At 38.8% G+C, this 20,897-nt stretch overlaps 2 protein-coding genes across 8 annotated transcripts in view; one reads left to right on the top strand and one right to left on the bottom strand.

Moving 5' to 3' along the window:
- PTRH2 (peptidyl-tRNA hydrolase 2) lies at positions 1-6,627 on the bottom strand. Of its 4 annotated transcripts, none has more exons than XM_032321157.1 (3): positions 6,410-6,501; positions 6,137-6,292; positions 1-621 (listed from the first exon to the last, which is right to left on the bottom strand). In XM_032321157.1, exon 3 carries the CDS (start codon positions 619-621, stop codon positions 82-84), a length of 540 nt encoding a protein of 179 aa, XP_032177048.1. In that variant the 5' UTR covers positions 6,137-6,292; positions 6,410-6,501; the 3' UTR covers positions 1-81. The 4 variants fall into 4 exon arrangements, with proteins under 4 accessions (XP_032177048.1, XP_032177049.1, XP_032177050.1 ...); XM_032321158.1 differs by having other exon boundaries at positions 6,154-6,292; positions 6,410-6,495; XM_032321159.1 differs by lacking the exon at positions 6,137-6,292 and having other exon boundaries at positions 6,492-6,627.
- A 54-nt stretch (positions 6,628-6,681) lies between these two features.
- Positions 6,682-20,897, top strand: part of VMP1 (vacuole membrane protein 1) — a 141,253-nt gene continuing 127,037 nt past the window's right edge. For 2 of the 4 annotated variants that reach the window (XM_032321153.1, XM_032321151.1), the window contains exon 1: positions 6,684-6,803. The gene's annotated coding sequence lies outside the window, so the exon portion shown is untranslated. Of the gene's footprint in view, positions 6,808-20,897 lie in introns of all 4 variants that reach the window. The other 2 variants (XM_032321154.1, XM_032321152.1) reach the window with 2 other exon arrangements.

Below are 20,897 nucleotides of genomic sequence, written 5' to 3'. Positions count from 1 at the left end.
TGGGGGAGAAATTCAGCTTTTATTATTAGAATTTAATGGTTTCAAAGCACATCATGGTGGGACCATCAAACAAAATTCCACTTAGTAAAGTTTTAGGTGGCCAGTGACTTTGTCAATTAGATCTGCTGGTCCTGGCCCAATTCCCAGCACAGTTCTAGAGCCTGGTGCAATTTGAGTACGTCCAGCATCTTGGATTAAACTTACAGTCAGTCCTAGCATTTTCGCATGGGTCAGTAATTCAACCAGAGTTTCTTCATCAGGGGCTTTGACCACTACTTTGGGCTGGCCACAGTATTCCCATTGTTTGAGCAATTCAGGGTTTCTCCTTTGAATTTGCTTGTAGGCAGAAACAGCAGCATGAGAGCACTGGGCAGCTACTTTCCCTTTTCCCATCTTTAAGTCATTTCGAACCACAAGAATCATTTTGTACTCCCCACTCTCTCCTAAGATGGATGCTTCACTTCCGGTCTCTGTGTCTGTCTTGCTCAGCAAGCTTTTGGGGATCATCCCAAAGCGTACACGGAGGCCCCAGCCCAGGCACATGCCACAAGCAACTCCGGCAGCCAAGCTAAGTGCACCAGGATGAGCCAAATATTCCATTACCAAGGATTTGGAGAGCATCTTAAAGGAAAGGGAAAAAAGTTATCACTATCTAGCAGTGAAAAGATACAGGCTTATTAGACAAAACACCTTGACAATATAAGCAGTAACGTTTTAAAACTACATGAGGTATCCAGAAAAAAAGCAAAATATATTTTGGATCTTAATGTACTGTTTTTCTCCCCTGCGTATTCTAAAAGATTCAAGAATACGGGTAAAGCAGTTTAGGTCATTTTCATTCTCAAAATAAGGAGTATCTATCTTTTTCTTGGATATAATAAAGCTCTGTTCCTCAGTCTTCCCTAAGTCTTGTAGAGAGGAAGGAACTATGCCATTTTACCAAGCTGTCTAAAGATCCCAAAGAAAACGAGAATAACTCATCCCTTCTCTGGCATACAGTGCTCATTTAACTGTGTCTTCATAATCCAGTGGTTCTCAATGGGGATGGTACCAACCCCTAGGAGAAGTTTCTGGCTGTCACAACAATGGGCCTGGAGTGAGGTGCACTGCTGACATTTACTAGACTTCAGCATGGAGTGCTAAAAGTCTTACAAAGTAAAGATTCGTCTCACTGGAAATTATAGGTGAAAAATAACACCTGAGACAAGAACCCAACTTCATTATACATATGGACACAAAGTACGTTCTGCAAGGTTCTAATAGTCACTGAATTTACCAAAAGTGTAACTATCATATAAAACAAAGGAAGATCATCCTTTGTCCTTTATATTTTAGAAATTTCTGTTCCCTCAGCAAAGCTGTTGATGATATTTGAGTCACCAATAAAACACCTGTTATCAGTCTACATTTGAGGCTGTTGGACTCATAATGCTTCCATGTACAGGCACAAACAACCATCAATGTCTTCTACTGAAAGAGAAGCATTTGTATATTGAAATGTGTGGGCCATCATATTTGTGGTGCTTACAAGTAATAACCTCGATTATGCCTGCATAATCTACATGGCATATAGATGGCTGTCAAATTTCCTTTTCTCATTTATGTTAAAATTAGGAAATTATATGAGTGTTTTTTAAATTGTCTGGCAGGCAGACTGTAGTTTTCAATATTTTATTTCAGTATTTTATTGGAATACATTATTTCAAATATTTTAAATGAGGATGGGGTGCCTGGCTGGCTCAGTCAGTGGAGCATGTGCCTTTTAATTTCAGGGTTTTGAGTTCAAGCTCCACACCAGGTATAGCAATTACTTAAAAATAAACTCTTAGGGGTGCCTGGGTGGCTCAGTCGTTAGGCATTATGCCTCCAGCTCAGGTCCTGATCCCAGGGTTCTTGCATCAAGCCCCACAACAGGCTCCCTGCTCAGAGGGGAGTCTGCTTCTCCCTCTCACACTCCCTGTGCTTGTATTCCCTTTCTCGCTATGTCTCTCTCTGTCAAGCAAATCAAATCCTTGCCAAAAAAAATCTTAAAATTTCAAAAAATAAATGAGGATAGCATAGGAGATATTAAATATTTTGAGATATAATCCACATACTACAAAATTTCCCTTTTTCTTTTTAAAAGATTTTATTTTTTTATTTGACAGACAAATCACAAGTAGGCAGAGAGGCAGGCAGAGAGAAAGGGAGGGAAGCAGTCTCCCTGCTGAGCAGAGAGCCCGATGCGGGGCTCGATCCCAGGGCCCCAGGATCATGACCTAAGCCAAAGGCAGAGGCTTTAACCTACTGAGCCACCCAGATGCCCCCCAAATTTCCCTTTTTAAAGTGTACAATTTAGTAAAATTTTTAAAAATGTATCTACAAGGTTGTGCAACTATCACCACTATCTAATCCCAGAACATTCTCAGTGCCTCAAAAAGAAACTCCTGTACCCATTAGTAGTTGCTTACCATTTTCTCCAACTCTGGGCCCCTGGCAATCACTAATCTACAAACTGCCTATTCTGGACATTCATATAAACCATAAAATATATAGCCTTTTGTTTCAAGCTTCCATCACTTAGTATGTTTTCAAGATTCATCCATGTTGAGGCATGTATGTTCATTCCCATGTTTTTTTTTTTATTTTTTTTTAAAGATTTTATTTATTTATTTGACAGAGAGAAATCACAAGTAGGCAGAGAGGCAGGCAGAGAGAGAGAGAGGAGGAAGCAGGCTCCCTGCTGAGCAGAGAGCCCGATGCGGGACTCGATCCCAGGACCCTGAGATCATGACCTGAGCCGAAGGCAGCGGCTTAACCACTGAGCCACCCAGGCGCCCCCATTCCCATGTTTTTAATGCTGCTCTATTTTGCCTTTCCCAATAGTCTAGATGAGGTGAAAGTCACTTAGACAAGTCAAGTCAATGAAAAAGGAAAGAAGTAGCCAAGGCACATCTGTGTGATTTGGTGACTCACTGGAGGTCTGGTGATAGAAGAAAGGGAGAAGTTTAGAATGACCTGGATTTGAACAAGTGGAGAACAGAGGTATTATTTACTGATGAAGAGAATTGTTTTGAAGTAGCAGGTTTGAAAGCAGAAGATACTGAAATCAGTTTAGGATATATTATACCTGGTTTGACCAAAAGATATCCTGGTTAGAGATATTCAGCAACAATAAAAAAGGATATACCATCTTAAAGCTCTGATGATAAGCCTAGGCCAAAAATAGAGATTTAAGAAAACTTAACATATAACTGAAGTTACTGAAGTGGTGAAGTGGTGAAACCACGGGACAAGTATACAGAGTGATGGAAGGGCTAAAACAGAATCCTAAGAAATGAACACTGAGGGATCAAAGGAGGGTGACATGGAATAGCCAGAGGTAGGAGGGTCACACACATTAAGTTGTCAGTACCCAGTTTATTCCTTTCACTGGTGTGACATCTGGTCACAGAGCTGTACTGACAGTACTTTATGGCTCTAGATGCCTTTGCAGTCAGAAAAAAGAACATTAAATTCTTACTAAAATCTACATTATCTCATAATGCATCTATCATTTAGTTACTGCGCGAGGTTACACATCAACAAGACTTCTCTCTGATAATCTAACCAGACTCCAAAATGAACAAATATTCGATTATGTAAAAATTATATGTATAACCTCCATGTCAACAATTAGAAGGATTTTCTCTACCAATTTCTAGGTTGCAAAGTAACCAAATATCTTATATATCAGATTCAGGTACTATCTAAAGAAGGTAACTGCATACATAGGACCTGTTATGTGTTGCAAAACTTACTAAACCCTTTACTTCTATTATGGTCGTTGTGAAAATAAGAAAAAAGACACGAGCCTCATTAGTAAAGACAAGAAAAATACGGATCCAACAGAGAAGCTGCTTATCTGCAGTAACATAACTAGTAAAAGTGGTATAAAGAAACTCATCTGGAGATGATGACAGAAAACTTCTCATCTTCTTAACTTTATCTAAAAACAAATATATATACCAATAGGAGTCAGCAAAAACCAAAAGCAGAAAAAGTTCCAGAAACTACCAACTTTATGCTTCTCTACCATATCTCATGAGGTCTCTAATTCTAACATGTTAATCCTAACATCTTTATTCTGTAGGATGTTCTAATCTCCTATCGGCCTGATCATATTATCATCTAACTCCTCCAAAAAGTGTTTGTCTATCCCCCTACATCCACTACAAACATATCAATAAACCCAGTGCTTGTGACCACAGTAAACAACTATTCTTAGTCTCATGGATAATCCAGAGCAATGATGGCACTGCCAAACAAACATGTCCTATAAAACCCTCCTCCTGGTGCGTTCTCATTCCTCCACCAGACTAAGCCCCTTTCACCAATGCTCTCAATCCCAACCCCTTTTGAACCACACTCCACCCATTAACCCCACTGCACTGGCTGTACCTTGGCCTTTCCAACCTAAAAAAAAGCCTTTCCAAAAATCCTCTCCCACCCTTAAACCACTGCCTGACTTTTCCTCTTCCCTTTACCTCTCAACTTCTTTAATTACCTGCCTTCCTTCCCCACTCAACTGAAATCACTAAGGAATTAAGACACTTGCTAAATGCCAAACAGAGTTGCCTCCTTTTAGGCCTCATCTTGAGCTTTCCCCACAGCTCACTGGTAACTTTTCTTTAGTTTCTTCCCTCAAATTCTTTAATCTAACTTTCACCCTATTATCATTCTATATTTCTGATAGCTTTTTCCCAGTTTCCTTTAGCTCTATGTCACTCGCCCCGATGTACACATTACCCCTGCTTATACATTTGGACCTCTTTTCACTACACCTACACTGTCCAATATAGTAGCCATCAGTCAAACATAGTTATTTAGACTTAATTAAAACTAAATAAAAATTCAATTCTTCAGTTGCACTGAACCACATTTCAAGTGCTCAACAGCTCGACAATTTAAAAGTGGCTAGCGGCCACTCTTTTCAGATCTAGAACATTTGCATGAAAGTTCTTTTGGACAGTGATGGTCTATATACTCTCTTTCCATTCAATCAATTGATATTTATGGAGGGCCTATTGTGTACCAGGTACTGTTCTGGACGCTAAAGATAGAGCACTAAACAAAACAAAGTCCCACTCTTAATAGAACTGACATCTAGCAGGAGGAGAGAGAAAAGATCGTGAGATATTTATTCTTAAACTGTCATATGCTGAAGAATCCTGAAGTCTCTCTTTGGCTCCAAACGTGAGTTTCCAGATTCTGCTAGTGTACTATGAAGTAGTCTCTGTATCCTAAACTGAACTCAGTAACTTCCTTTCCCTCTCAAACTTCTTTCTTCTGTATTCTTGACTTCTGAGTAACCCTAGACTTTTTCTCCTCTGTCCTACCACATCCAGTTACCAAACCTTGTTGAATTTATCTCTGGTAAGCCTATCTCCTTACCTTTACTACCAGTGCCCTAATGATCTCTTGGCCCAAAACCTCCAAAATTAACTTCTCCAACTTATCTTTCCACATTTGCTTCATGCATGTTCTAGTTCAGCCTAATCCACCTGGCATTAAAATTATACTTCTAAAGCACAAACTTGATCCTGTAATTTCCCAGCTCAAAAAACCACCGGATAAAGGCCTAAAGAATAAGACAAATCCCTTAGCACGAATTCAAAGCACTACGCAATTTTGGTTACAATCTACTTTATCCTTCTAATCTACTCTCCTGTTACACACTGTACTCTCCAGCCACACCAAATTGCTAGGTCCCTTTAAAAATCAATCTCTCCCCCCAAATTATTTTCTATTATTCTCCACCTAAATACACAAACACAACCTCTTCAGCCACGAAGGCGTGATTCAAGTGACACCTGTTTCTGAACTCTTTATCGTTCCTCAATCAATTATTTACTCCTTAGAACTGCTGTAGCGATTACACATAACTACTGTACATCATAGTCTCGGTGTCCAGTGCTGGGGGGTGGGGTGGGGAGCGAAGGGTTAACCCGGTTGAAGGATTAAATATTTCGCTGAACATTTTGTGTTAAACAGAGACACATTTTTCGGTCGTATTCGTGGAAACCTTTTCTTTTCTCCTAGGACTCAACAACTTCATACACTGTGGGTATTCAATAAGTATTCAACAGAATGTGAGGCCCGCGCGGTATTTTCTCACATTCGGAGAGAGCGCACCGATGCTGCCTGAATGGAGGCTTCGCCTGGGAACCAGAAATTCTGGGTCCTTCTCCTTCCCAGGATCTTAGTCCCTTCTCCCAAAGGACGGCTGGCAGAACAGGAACAGAGGCTCCAACGTCTACTTGGGCGGAACAGTCTAGGGAGAAGATGAAAGGCTGGGGGAGGAGGTGTGGAATGAGGTGGGAAGAAACATTCCACGTGGAGAGAGAATGGAGAACATCCGTCTCCTCAGCTCTGTGAAGGGCCGACTTACCTAGGGAACCTCCCCAACGCCTCACTCGCGCCTTCGCGTCTTTCTTTTCCGGTAGTGAACACGCTTCTACCCGGCGAGTTACCTCTTCCGGGACTCCTGGATAAGTTCCGGATCAAGAACCTCGAATCGAACAGTCATTCTTCCTCTCGCCCCGCCCACAGGTCCTCAATCCTAAACCCGAACCGAAATCCCGCGACGATCCGCGGAGGTTGCGAAAAGGAGAGGGGAACTTTTGTCTTTTGGAGGCGGTCCCTGGAGGGGGTGGAGGGGGTGGAGAACGGACCGGAAGTGACGCCTGTGAGTTCCGGTTGGCCGGACCCCAGCGGCGGGTGTGAGAGGCGGTCTCGAGCCGCTTGCAGGATCCTGAGATCCGGAGAAGCCGGGGTCACAGCGGGTAGGTAAGCCAGCGCGTGGAATTGGGGACGGAAGCCTGAGACTGTCCTCAGAGCTTGGCTTCTTCCGCAGCTCTGCCACTTAGACCGTGCTGATCTGGGGCAACGTAATTTCGACTTCAGGCAGTGTTTTAGGGCGCTGCTGGCTCTGTGTGTCAGTCTGGCGGTAGCCAGGTTATCTGGGACACCTCTTCATGGTTGGCTACCAGTACTGTGAACCCATACACGGGTTTCCTGCCATTCGCTCTCATTGTCGCGGACTTGGAAGCTGTTCTAAGCTCTGTACGGTACTCCTCTCTTCCTCCCTGGGTGTCTAGGACCTCAGAGTAAATGAGATCCTCCCTGCTGATGACCAAGCTGTTTCTCAGGACCTGTCAGTGTGACCTCCCCAACCACTGACATGGTAACACATGATAACTAAACGTATTCGCTGCTAAACAAAATTCAGGCATGTAAGTGCCATCTTAAGCGTCTGTGGCCAAGGGAATGGGGCCTTCGCTCCCGTGATCTTTTGCAAAGACCCCTCGCGGATCTCCTACTTTATGAAGAGTAGGGTCCTCTTCGGCTTCCAAGTCCCTAACTGCCCCCGCCCCCACACCTTGTTCTATTACAGTGGAGGTATTTGCAATAAAACCTGGAGGTCAGCTTAATCTCTAAACTTTCAGGAAGACATATGTGGCCCTGTGTCACACTAAGATTACTTAATGACCTCCAGTAGGTTTAAACTATTATCTTTTTTTTTTTTCTGCAAATCCATGCAAAAATCTCATATAGGTTCTAGAACTGTTTATCTACCATGGCAAGACGGCTGCTTTTCCTGACTTTAATGTTTTTCAATTCTCCTTTGAGGCTGATGTCAGAAAAACTGTAGACAAGACTACACTGATCTTCTGGAGAAGCTTGTACAAGTTTTTCTGGTGTTGTAATGATAGAGAATTTAATGTTCCTACAGCTACTGCCTATTAATTGTATTATGAGCTGTGATTTTAGTCGTGTATTTTTAGCATAAATGATAGTAAAAAGTTATTTATTAGACAACATTTTATGCATTCTATAATGTGTTTTTATTGACCTTTGGAAGAGGGATGGTGGTACCTAGACAAATGTGGCCTATTTGTATGGGTGTGAAATGACTCTATAGTAGAAATCTTTTATATTTTATTTCTTTGCCTGTATTACCTTAAAACATTAAAGCTCCCCCCCCCATTGAGGAATATATCCTACTTGATTAATACAGTTTAATTTCTGTGACTCGCATTCTAGAATAATGATTGATAGGTTACTTAACTTTCTAAGCTGGTCTGGATTGTGTTGGTAAAATACTGCTTACTTATTTCAAAGGATTGTCACAATGATTAAGTGAGGTGGGAAATGGGAAATCACTGTAGAAATGAAAATACGGTGAAAACTGGAAAACTGGAAATACATCAGTGCGGAATCCTGTTGCTTGTATCTTTTCACAGTTTTAAGTTTTATATTAAGTGTGTTATTTATCTGAAAATATCACGCACTTTCCTGAGATGATCTTTGTCCTACTTTTGAACCCAATAAAAGCTACCTAGGAATAGCTTGATACTATAACCCATTGAATTAGTCACCATAGTTAATAAGTAGGTGACTGGAAAATGAATATAGTTTTGCATTTGGGGGTTTAAATCTGATATTTGTTGGTCATCGTGTATTGTCACTTAAGAATTTCCAAGTATAGGGGCGCCTAGGTGGCTTAGTAGGTTGAAGCCTCTGCCTTCAGCTCAGGTCATGATCCTGGGGTCCTGGGTTGGAGCCCCGCGTCGGGCTCTCTGCTCAGCAAGGAGCCTGCTTCCCTTTCTCTCTGCCTGCTACTCTGTCTACTTGTAATCTCTGTCTAAAGAGATTAAAAAAAAAAAAAGAATTTCCAAGTACAGAGGAAGGTGCTTATATATAGTTAACTAATGGTTAAAAGTAGCCTTATTTACATTATTAAGTAAAAAAAAAAAAAACTGTCATTTTACCGATACCCATTGAAAGCAATATTTGGAATTAGAATCAACCTCTGTGAACATACAGTTGTATTCTTCCCAGCAGCAATCAGTAATTGGCTTGCCTGAGGTCATATGATTTAGGTAGTACCAGAACCTGAACTGGAATTGCGGTCTCAAGTGTTCTTTCTGTTCTGCTAAGGTTGTCTCCAGGCATCTCCTTATGGTTTAGAAATATTTCCTGGTTTGCATGAAAATGATTTCTTTCATGTGTTAAAGGTATTTATAGGTATACATGTTTCCCCTTTTTAGCTTATTTAGTCTTGTAAATTCTAGGAAAACAAAAACACTGTGCTTGGCAGTATTTGCAGTGGAATGGAATAGGAAAGAAAAAAAAGAAAATTCTGTTCTTCAGAACAGTTATTCTGAATTCATGCTTCATTACTATCAGATATCAAGGTGTCTTTTTTCTGACAAGTGGAAAAGAGAGTATCTTTGTCACATGTCTCTACTGAACGAATGTTGGTGGTAATAATTAGGAAACTGTATTAATTTCTTTGTTCCTACTAAAAAAATTTCCCCCAGTTCTTTGTAATTTTAATATTCTGGTATATTAGTTATCTGTTAATCTGTAGAGTCATTTCTGTATTTTATTTTGGGTAGATAGCCACTGTAGTAATCTTTTAACTCTTTGTCTTGATAAGAACCATTTTGCTCCTACTGATTTCACAAAACCTGTTTAGTCTATCCCCTCTTTTGAAGATCAGAGAGCTAGATAATTATTATCACTGCTCTTTTGCCCAGTGCTCTTTGTTGGTGTCTCTTTCTCTCTCTTTGGTATAGAAATAAACGCTAGAGTACAGAATCTTTACTAACCTCAAAAACAAATTGGATGAGTTAAGTGATTGTTGCTGGATGAGTTAAGTGATTGTTGCTGTATTAGTTAATAATCTGCCTTCACAGACTTGCAAATACTTTGAGGGGTAAACTTTTAAAGACTTTATTGCTTCAAGAAACTCTGGTATAGGGGCGCCTGGGTGGCTAGTGTTAAAGCCTCTGCCTCTGGCTCAGGTCATGATCCCAGGGTCCTGGAATCGAGCCCCACATCAGGCTCTCTGCTCAGCTCGGAACCTTCCTCCCTTCCTCTCTCTGCCTGCCTCTCTGCCTACTTGTGGTCTCTGTCTGTCAAATAAATAAATAAAATCTTAAAAAAAAAAAAGAAAAGAAAAGAAACTCTGGTAAAGCAGCTTTGTATAGGGTTTGCCAAACTGATATTATGTATTATGTAAACGCTCTGTAAAGCTCATTTAAAAATATTTTGCTCCTTGAAGGTTTTGGAAATTTGAACAGGTGATAACTTTTCTGTGTCAGATAAAAGATTAAGCCATTTAAAGCTTAAGGCATTTTTGAATTAAGCAAGGGCAACCCACTGAGTAATCCTATCCCAGCTTAATGATAATTGCCGAATGCGGTATTCAGAGATACATAGTCTTTTCAGTAGTTCATTGTGATGTTTTCTCTTGTTTCTGAAGTTTAATCATAAGCTTTGTCTTTATGGATTTTTTTGGAAGGACTAGATAGATAGTGTTAAGAGACAGGACTAATAAGCTAGATTGCCTTGTTTCAAATTCCAACTCTTAGTGCTGTGCAACCCTTGGGCTAGTTACTTGACCTCTTGCCATCTCAATTTCCTCCTAGACAATGAAGCCAGTACCTTTACTGTTAAGGTTAAATGAATAGATTTAAGTGAAGCATTTGGAATGGCATGTAGTTAACCATGATTGTTACCGTTGTTACCATCATGTAGTCTGCTGAGCAGTTGCTGAGAGAACTCTTTCCCAATCCATTTTGAAAGCATATCTTTTCATTGCTGCTAACTTGCTCACTGTTTGCTCAGTATTTTTGTTTTGTTTTGTTTCAAGTTTTTATTTAAATTTTAGTTAGTTAACATATAGGGCAATATTGGTTTCAGAAGTAGAATTTAGTGATTCATCACTTATATTTAGTGTTCACCAAAGTGCCGTCCTTAATGCCTTTCACCCATTTAGCCCATCCCCTGCCCACCTTCCTCCATCAACCCTCAGTTTGCTCTCTATAGTTGAGTCTCTTATATTTTGTTACCCTCTCCTTTTTTCCCCTTCCCTTTGTTCATATGTTTTGTTTTCTAACTTCAACATGTGAGTGAAATCATACAATATTTGTCTTTCTCTGACTTATTTCACTTAGCGTAATACACTCTAGCTCCATCCATGTCTTTGCAAAGGGCAAGATTTCATTCTTTTTGATGGCTGAGTAATATTCCGTGTATGTGCACGCACGCGTGCATGCACCACATCTTTATCCATCAGTTGATGGACATTTGGGTTCTTTCCATAATTTGGCTATTGTTGATAATGCTGCTATAAACATCAGGATGCATGTTGTTTAGTCAGTTTTAGTGAAGGTTCAGTAAATAAATATATATACATTTCATTGTGTGTATATTTTATAAAATATATGAGATTCTTTTAAAAAATGATATATTCCCGTGGGCTATTCTGTCAGCCTTTTTGTATTATTGTTAATAATTCACATTCTTTGTGTAAGGCATCACAGAATTCGAGATTGAAATTTGAGAATTTGATGTTTAATGATATTTTCTAGCACTTACTTTCTTTGCATGGGAAGATTATTCTGCAGTGACATCTGTTGCCATATCTGTTCATTCATCCAGTCAGTGAGCAAAAATCTTATATCTTGGTCTTTTACCAGGTTTTGGGGGGGAAACAGTGGGAAGAAAAGACAAACATATTTTAGTTGAGAGCCTAATAGAGAAACAACTATTTCAGTCAGGAACCTAACGGAGTAAAAAGTAAATACAAAAATGAAAGAATAAACACAGTGTAATAAATATTATGAAATTAAAAAGGGTCTGAGAGAGTTAATGCGGATATGTGCCTTTTTGAGACTCAAGTACAGTATATTTGGAATATAGCAACCTGAAATGAGGTAGGAGACATATTCATGGTCCACATTATATAGAATTTTGCAGGCCATGGAAATGAATTTGGATTTGATTTTGACTGTAATAAGAAGTCATTCTACAGTTTCAAGTAGGGGAATAATAGGATTTATAAGAAGTCCACTCTTGTTTATATGTGAAGGATGAATTGAAGGGGTCAAGAATAAAAGTAGAAAGAGAAATTAGGAGTCCATGGCAGTAATCTATGTGAGAGATGAAGATGGCCTGGACCCGAATGGTGACAAAAAACTGGAGAGCTGTAGGTGGATACTAAATATATTTGAAATAGGACTGGGTCCTGGATTAGATGTGATGAGTAGGGAAATGAGAATAGTCAGGAATGACTATGCTTCTGGATTTAGTAACTGGGTGGATGGTTATGCCAAGTACTGGGAGAGGGAGGATTTGGGGAGACCAGGTTTGTTACAAAAGGCGGGATGGGAATAAGGAAGAAAGGATATGTTAAAATTGAGATGCTTAGGAATCATCCAGATGTGTTGTAGGTTTACAGATCTAGAGATCAGGACCAGAGATATAAATTCAGGCTAGTATTTTAAACTACAGGACCAGAAAAATCACTTGGAGAGACAGGGAAGAGGAGAGGGCCCAGGTTAAGTAGAAGAGAACTGGCAAAAGGGGTCCAAGGAGTGTCTGAAGAAAGAATGATCAGAGGGACACCTGGGTGTCTCAGTCCATTAAGTGTCTGCCTTCGGCTCAGGTCCCTGGGATTGAGTGCCATGCTGGCCCTTTATGTGCTGCTCCTCCTGCTTGTGCTCTCTCTCTCTTTCTCTGACAAATAAATAAAAAATCTTTTTTAAATTATTTTTCTTTATTTTTATTTTTTTAAAAGATTTTATTTGAGAGAGAGAGAAAGAGACTGATTGAGAGAACAGGAGTGGGAGGAGAGGGAGAAGCAGGCTCCCTGATTAGCAGGGAGCCCGATGCGGGGCCTGATCGCAGGCCCTTGGGATCATGACCTGAGCCGAAGGTAGACGCTTAACAGACTGAGCCACCCAGGTGCCCGCAAAAATCTTTTTTTTTTTTTTTTTAGAAGAATGATCAGATACACAAAACTGATAAAGGTGGTTATATCTAGCAGGGAGTGTATTAGATGAGGGACTGAGGGAAACAAGATTTTTCATTTTTTTCATCTATATATACACACATATACATATATATGTATAACATATATAAAGCATGTGAAAGTTTTTACTTATTCAGAATTCTTTCAAGAAAGGGTCAGCTCTGGGATGCCTGGGTGGCTTAGTCAGTTAAGTGTCTGCCTTTGGCTCAGATCATGATCCCAGGGTCGTGGGATTGAGTCCCACACTGGGCTCAGTCCTTTGCTCAGCAAGGAGCATGCTTCTCCCCATTCCTGCAGCTCCCCTTGCTTATATACTCTCTCTTTCTGATAAATAAATAAAAAAAATATTTTTTTTAAAGATTTTATTTATTTACTTGACAGTTCACAAGTAGGCAGAGAGAGAGATGGGGAAGCAGGCTCCCTGCTGAGCGGAGCGCCTAATGCGGGCTCTATCCCAGGACTCTGGGATCTTGACCTGAGCTGAAGACAGAGACTTTAATCCACTGAGCCATCCAGGCACCCCAAATAAATAAAATCTTTTAGAAAAGAAAAGGAAAGAAAAGAAAGGGCCAGGTCTGTCAAATCTTGCTCTGCGGTTAAATAGACCAAAATCCAGTGAAGTTAAAATTGATGATCTGACTAACCACTTCCTTATTGTTGAGTCTGGTTCCTTCCAGAAACTCTCAATTCTCCACATTGCAAAAAGTATTTAGTCAAAGAGAATATGCAAGGTTCTTCTGCCCCTTAATAGTTTTTAAGATCTGTTGATAGATTTTTAGTACTGCTTCAGTGGGACAAAAGAATTTTCCTTAATTTTTTTTATTAAATAATCATAGGGATATCATTACATTTTGGAACTAAATTGTTACATAGTAAAGTGTACTGGATAAAAATGGTATCTCATTATGACTTTGATTTATATTTTTTGATTGTCAGTGAGATCAAGTCGGTATCTTCATCATTGGCCATATAATATGTCCTCTGCTATGCCATACCTCTTTATGTCTTTTGCCTATTTTTGCTTTTGTAGGGTTATCTTTTTCTTTTTTTTCTTTTTCTTTTTTTAAGATTTATTTATTTACTTATTTATTTGACAGATAGATCACAAGTAGACAGAGAGGGAGGCAGAGAGAGAGGGGGAAGCAAGCTCCCTGCTGAACAGAGAGCCCGATGCGGGGCTTGATCCCAGGACCTTAGGATCATGACCTGAGCCGAAGGCAGAGACTTAACCCACTGAGCCACCCAGGTGCCCCTGGTTATCTTTTTCTTAATATTTTTAATTCTTTATATAAGCGACCTACTTAGTCTTTTTCAGTTATGTGTTTCTCTGGTTTATCTTTTCACTTAAGATACCTTGTAATGAATTTGAGCTTTAATTTCAGTGTTCTATTTATTAGTCTTTTCCTTTATGGGTAGCTCCATTTTGTGTGTCTTAAGAAACCATTCCCTATCCCAAGGCAAAAAGGTATTTATATTTTCTTCTAGAAGTTTTACTTTTTTACTTTTAGATTGCTAATTCATTTGGAATGGAATTTTGTTCATGGCTCAAAGTAGTAATCCACTTTTTCTCTCCTTATATGGATAACCAATTTGAATAACCTCTCCTTTCCCTACTGCTCTATCTTGCCATAAAGAGTTCCAAAAATACAAGAATCTTTTGAAATGCCCATCTATTATGTTTCTTGGTTGCTTTCTCTATTTCCATACCTATACAAAACAACCTTCATTCTTTATTACTAGTTGTGTGTGTGTCTGTGGAGAGAGAGAGAGATACTCTGGACACAAGAACTTTGTCAGATACATGTATCTTCCAAGTATTTTCTCTCATTCTGTGGCTTACTTTTTTGGGTTTCTTTTTTTTTTTTTAAAGATTTTTTTAAAATTTATTTATTTGACAGAGAGAGATCACAAGTAGACTGAGAGGCAGGCAGAGAGAGAGAGAGAGAGAGAAGCAGGTCCCCTGCTGAGCAGAGAGCCCGATGCGGGACTCGATCCCAGGACCCTGAGATCATGACCTGAGCCGAAGGCAGCGGCTCAACCCACTGAGCCACCCAGGCGCCCCCTTTTTTGGGTTTCTTAACAATGTTTCAAACCACAAAAGTATTTAAACTTGGTAAAGTCCAGTTTATCAGTTTTCTCTTTTATGGTTCATGCTTTTTAAATCCTAAGAAACATTTTTGTCTACTCCAAGATTGCAAAGATTTTCTCCTGTTTTTGTTGTTTTTTTTTTTTTTCTTTTCTTTTTTTTCTTAGAAGCTTTATTAAAGTATTCGTTCTCAGGTTTAGGTCTATGATCCATTTCAAATCAGTAGTTGCATTTGAGAAATAAGGGTCGATGTTCACTTTTTCATAAGAATATTCAGTTATTCTAGTACTATTTGTTGAAAAGACTTTCACCATTGAATTGACTTTCTTTTCACCATTGAATTTGTACCTTTGTTGAAAATTAATTGACCCAGTATATGTGGGTCTAGTTATGTACTCTCTGTTCTGTTCACTGATCTATGTCTGTCCTTTTGCCAGAACCATACTAATCAGTACTCTACCTTTATAATAAATTTCGAAGTCAGTTGTGCAAGGCTTACAACTTTGTTCTTTAACCAAATTGTTTAATGTATTCTAAGTTCTTTGCATGTCCATATAAATTTGAATCCACTTATCACTTTTGATTTTTAAAAAAGTTTTCTTAAGAGTTTCTGGGTGGCTCCTTTGGTTAAGCTTCTGATCTCAGGTCATGATCTCAGGGTCCTGGGATCCACTGAATATCATCAGCTCTGCAATCAGTGGGGAGTCTGCATCACCCTCTCCTTCTCCCTCTGCCCCTCCCCCTTCTCCTGCACTTGCTTTTTCACTCTCACTCTCAAATAAAATCTTTTAAAAAAAATGTTTGCTTGAGATTGCATTAAACCTATATATCAGTTTGAGAGAAATTGTCATAATGACAATATCAGATCTTTCAAATAATAAACTTGTTTATTTCCTCATGTGTTTAGACCCGCTGTAATTTCTTTTATTTTTTTAGAATAGGTCTTTTTTTTTTTTTTAAAGATTTTATTTATTCATTAGACACAGAGAGATCACAAGTAGGCAGAGAGGCAGGCAGAGAGAGAGAGAGAGGAGGAAGCAGGCTCCCCACGGAGCAGAGAACCCGATGCGGGACTCGATCCCAGGACCCTGAGATCATGACCTGAGCCGAAGGCAGTGGCTTAACCCACTGAGCCACCCAGGCGCCCTAGAATAGGTCTTTTACATATGTTGTTAAACTTACCTCAGGTATTTTATGTTTCAGATGCTGTTATAAATGAAATTTCTTAAATTTAATTTTCTAATTGTTTATTCTAGATATTTAATAGAAAGAGTGTTGGTTTGACCTTTAATCTGTGACCTTGCTAATTCATTTATTAGTTCTAGTAGTTCTGAGCATTTTTCAGTTTTCTCTTATTTTGACCCATGAGTTTATATTTAAAACTGTGTGCATTACTTCTAAGTATGTACAAATGTTATATTTTTGTTACTAAAGTTTGACATAATTTTTTTAAGCTTTTATTTGAGAAAGTGTGTGTGGGTGTAAGAGCATGTTGTGGGGGGACAGGTTCAGAGGGAGAAGAAGACTCCTGCTGAGCAGGGAGCTGGATGACACGGGGCTCAATCGCAGGACCCTGGGATCATGATCTGAAGCTGCCCAGGCCCTCCTTGTTTGACATAATTTCTGAGTTTTCAGAGAATGTAGTCTATGATGCCCATTCTTTGGAATATGTTAAGACTGGTTTCTTAGCTTAATCATAAGTAGCATATGAAAAAATTTGTGTTTTCTAAATGTGAGAGGCTGAATTTTTTTTTTTAAGATTTTATTTATTTATTTGACAGAGAGAAATCACAAGTAGATGTGGGGCAGGCAGAGAGAGAGAGAGAGGGAAGCAGGCTCCCTGCTAAGCAGAGAGCCCGATGCGGGACCCGATCCCAGGACCCTGAGATCATGACCTGAGCCGAAGGCAGATAGTTAACCATCTGAGCCACCCCAGCACCCCAGTGTTCTTCCAGCATTCTGTCCTTTCTTTCCAACTTCTTTCAAGATTAAGACCTCTTTACTTCAGTGTTCTGCAATTTGATTGCAGTTTTTCTGGGTGGGATTTATTTTTATTTGTTCTACTTGGGATATATTTTACTTCCTAGATTGATGCACTCATTTTTGGAAATTTTAGATCTTTATCCCTTTTTTTTTCTTTTTAAGATTTTATTTATTTAGGGGCACCTGGGTGGCTCAGTGGGATAAGCCGCTGCCTTCAGCTCAGGTCATGATCCCAGGGTCCTGGGATCGAGTCCCGCATCGGGCTGTCTGCTCAGCAGGGTGCCTGCTTCCCTCTCTCTCTCTCCGCCTGCCTCTCCATCTACTTGTGATTTCTCTCTGTCAAATAAATAAATAAATAAAATCTTTAAAAAAAAAAAAAAGATTTTATTTATTTATTTATTTGACAGAGAGAGATCACAAGTAGGCAGAGAGGCATGTGGGGTGGTGGGGGTGGGGGGTGGGAAGCAGGCTCGCTGCTGAGCAGAGAGCCCGATGCAGAGCTCTATTCCAGGACTCTGGGATCATGACCAGAACCAAAGACAGAGGCTTTAACCCACTGAGCCATCCAGGTGTTCCAGGTCTTTTTCTTTTTGAATTTGCATTTATCCCATTCCTTATATTCTTCTGGGATTGCAATTAAAGAAATAATAGACCTTCTCATTCCGTCCTCTGTATCTCTTACTTGCTTATATTTTCCATCTTATCTCTGCTGCGTTCTTAATAAATTCCCTGGAAAGCTCATCCAGTTCACTTTCTGTGTTTGATCTGCATTTAATCCATCTATTGGCTTTTATATTCAAAGGTTACTATTTCTAAAAGTTCCATTTGCTTTTCTTTCTTTCATAAGGTGTGTTAGTTTTTATCATGTGTTCATCTTTATAATTGCATCTTTTGTTCTGTAAACATTATATATATAGCTATTCTATAATATACTTAATATGTACTTGAATCTCTGATATCTGTTTTTCTTGTCCTGAAGAGGTAGAGGATTGGTGGGGTCAGTTGGAGGCGTCTATACTGATAATGGCTTGTTTCCTGGAACTTTTGTGAGTTTATTGATTGATCTTACTGTGTTGGAGTCCGGCAGACCTAATTTACAAAGAGGGTTTACTTCTACTTCTTTTGAGAGCTAGAAAGGCACCTCTGATTTGGGACTACCATCAGTGGCCTTTGTGGTGTAGCAGAGGAAATATTATCTACCTTTTTTGGGTCTCCTGCTGGACCTAGGAATTAAACTGATACAAGACATATTAACAGGAGAAAAGCATACAAACTTTACTTATTTTTTTACATGTAAATGGGAGCCTTCACAAGAGAATGAAGACCCCAAGAAGTGACCAAAGCAGGACGCTTTTATACCTTTTAGACCAAGAATAATAAATTTGTGAAGAATTGACAAAGAAGTTTGATCTAGAGGTAGTAAATGGTGAAGAAATATCTAGGAAGATAAGGGTTAATATTACAAAGTTTGTACAGATTTGTCAGCCCCAAGTTCCATCTCTGTTGATAAAAATGTCTTCCTTCCTCCTGGTACAGGGAGCGTACCTTTTACACGGAAGTTCTGTTTCTTACTTTCAGAAGAAAAAGGATAGTCAAGGTGTCCGTTTTAAGAAACGGAGTGCCATTTCTTTAAAGTGCCTTTAATTCAAAGTAATCAGTATGCCAAAGTGGCAGATTTTGAGGTGACATTCTGTTTTTCTTCGTGGGTTTTTGCCCAAAGAGTAAGTCACTAATACAGCTTCCCACCTCGAAGTTCAGTCTTCCTAAAGGGATGTTGCTCTCAAAATCTTTTCTCAGGGTAGCTTGAGACTTCTGAATTGCCTGTTGCCCCTATCTGTCTCTTTCCTACTGCTCAGGTTTTCTTCCTTTCCCAACATGGCTTGCAATCACCTAACTCAGACCATTCAGTCTCTCTGGGTCTGTTGTGTAGTTTACTTATTTTTTTGAAGGGATGGAAGAGGACTTTGGAGACTGCCTCTTTCCTTTGTGAAACTGGGATTTCTCAAAGACTATATCCAATCCAGGTCCATTTTACTGTCAAACTTCCTAGTACATGTACCTGACATCACATACTAAATGTTACTGAAAAGTTTCATTTACATTTTTCCATGTGCAGTATTTTAGTTTATTTTATAAAAACTCTATCTTGAAGCCATGTGGATGCTAAGAATTCATTGTTACACATAATTACATCATATTTTACCTACTCAGTAGGTTCTAATTTTCTTAAGGTAAAGTGAAGGTTCCTAAATGATTATTATCGGGAAGCTATTTAATATTTAAGAGAAAATGAAACCCAAAATACCCTTTAAAGTGGGCAAACAATGACAATTCAAAGTATAAGGTGCTGTAGATCATTCTGGTCTCTTTAATGTTGAATGACCAAAAAATACCAACAGTTACTTCCATTTATCAGTCTTAATGGGTGTAGTGGGAACATTACTACCATTTCAGTGGATGGATAACATACAGCAAGTTCTAGTATTTTTTCTAAACTGTGGATAATTTAAAAAATCTGTTGTATTGATCATAAAGCTTAGAACTATATGGATAAAATCCTTCATTTTGATTTAAATAAGCTGAAATGTGTGCCTTCATCACTTACAAATATTCTGTGATTTAGCTTATTCTCTTACTAATGACTTGTATGGGCTAGTTTATATTCCCCAGGTTTTTAGAGGCAGTAAAATTAGGGAGTCTGTTAAGTAATCTGAACTTAAAATTTTGTCAGACATACATGAATAGTAAAAACCCACAAAGAAATGACTGAAAGAACCAAGGGTAAAGTCATCCGATTTTAATGATAGTCCGTTATTTGTCTGTTTGTGAGAATCGACAGAGATGAATGTTCTCCTGATGCTACTAATGGGAAATGTTTGTAAATACTAGAACATGTTAAACTTTTGGAACTATTTTATTACCATTTTTGTTTTTTCTGTGACTCCGGAATACCTTGGTGAGAATTGATAGGATCTCACTGGACTGTTTTGTGTAGTAGAAGCAGCATTAAATTTGGATGTAGAAACGTGAGGTTGGATTCTCATTTTGCCATTTATATGCTGCTGAATTGCAATTTAGGGCCCATCCATCCCTTGAATTTCTCATTTGTAGAAGGCAAGAATTAAAATAACTGTTCCCTACAAAGCATTGTTAGTATCAGTTCAGCTAATCTGTATGTAAACTATAAATCACTATACAGAGTAGTTATTGTTACATAAACCCAAACCCTAACCTTGGGCTGAATAGAGTATTAGAATAGAAAGAAAATTATGGCAGTAATTTATTATATGTGCCTGATAATTGGATGGGGAAAGAGAGATGCAGACATGTGGAGTAACATTCCCAAGGTCTCACAGTTAGCTGAATCTCCCAACTTTGGAACCTTAGTCCCCCATATTTTTGGTGAAAATGATTTGCTAAGATTGTGTTGGTTATGAAAACCTGAGTGAACGTTTAGTAGATTGAGAGAAAATGAGAAATGGGATTTTTCAAACTAATTTTACAAGTTACATATTTTCTGTATTAAAATAATATCTTGCTTTTACCCAAAGGAACATAGAATTACATTTTTATATATTGTACATGAGAGATAAACATTCCCCTCAAACCTATGAAACTCTCAAAGAAGGGGGTCCCTAAAATGTCCTCCAGGTTGTATCTTTTTAAAATAGGGATTTTTACTTAAAATTTTATGTAATTAAAAATTAGATCTGGAGCAATGGCCTTTTCAACAATTAGGAGACTGTTCAATACATTTTACACTTCACTAAATTAAGTTGAGGGACATTTTAAGCCAGAAATATATACATTCATAACCTGTTAACTGATTATTGGGAGATATATATATATATAAAGATTTCAAATGCCTTTAAATTGTATCCTAACTTGGGGTTTTAATTTGTTTAATTCCCATAGACTTTAGAAAGTTCAAAAAGAGGGGTGCCTGATGGCTCAGTTGGTTAAGTGGCCAGCTCTTGATTTTGG

The sequence above is a fragment of the Mustela erminea genome, chromosome 18 (genome assembly GCF_009829155.1).
Source record: "Mustela erminea isolate mMusErm1 chromosome 18, mMusErm1.Pri, whole genome shotgun sequence".
Lineage (NCBI taxonomy): Eukaryota > Metazoa > Chordata > Mammalia > Carnivora > Mustelidae > Mustela > Mustela erminea.
The sequence above is the reverse complement of the archived record's forward strand: the minus strand, read 5'-3'. Positions and strand labels throughout refer to the sequence as shown.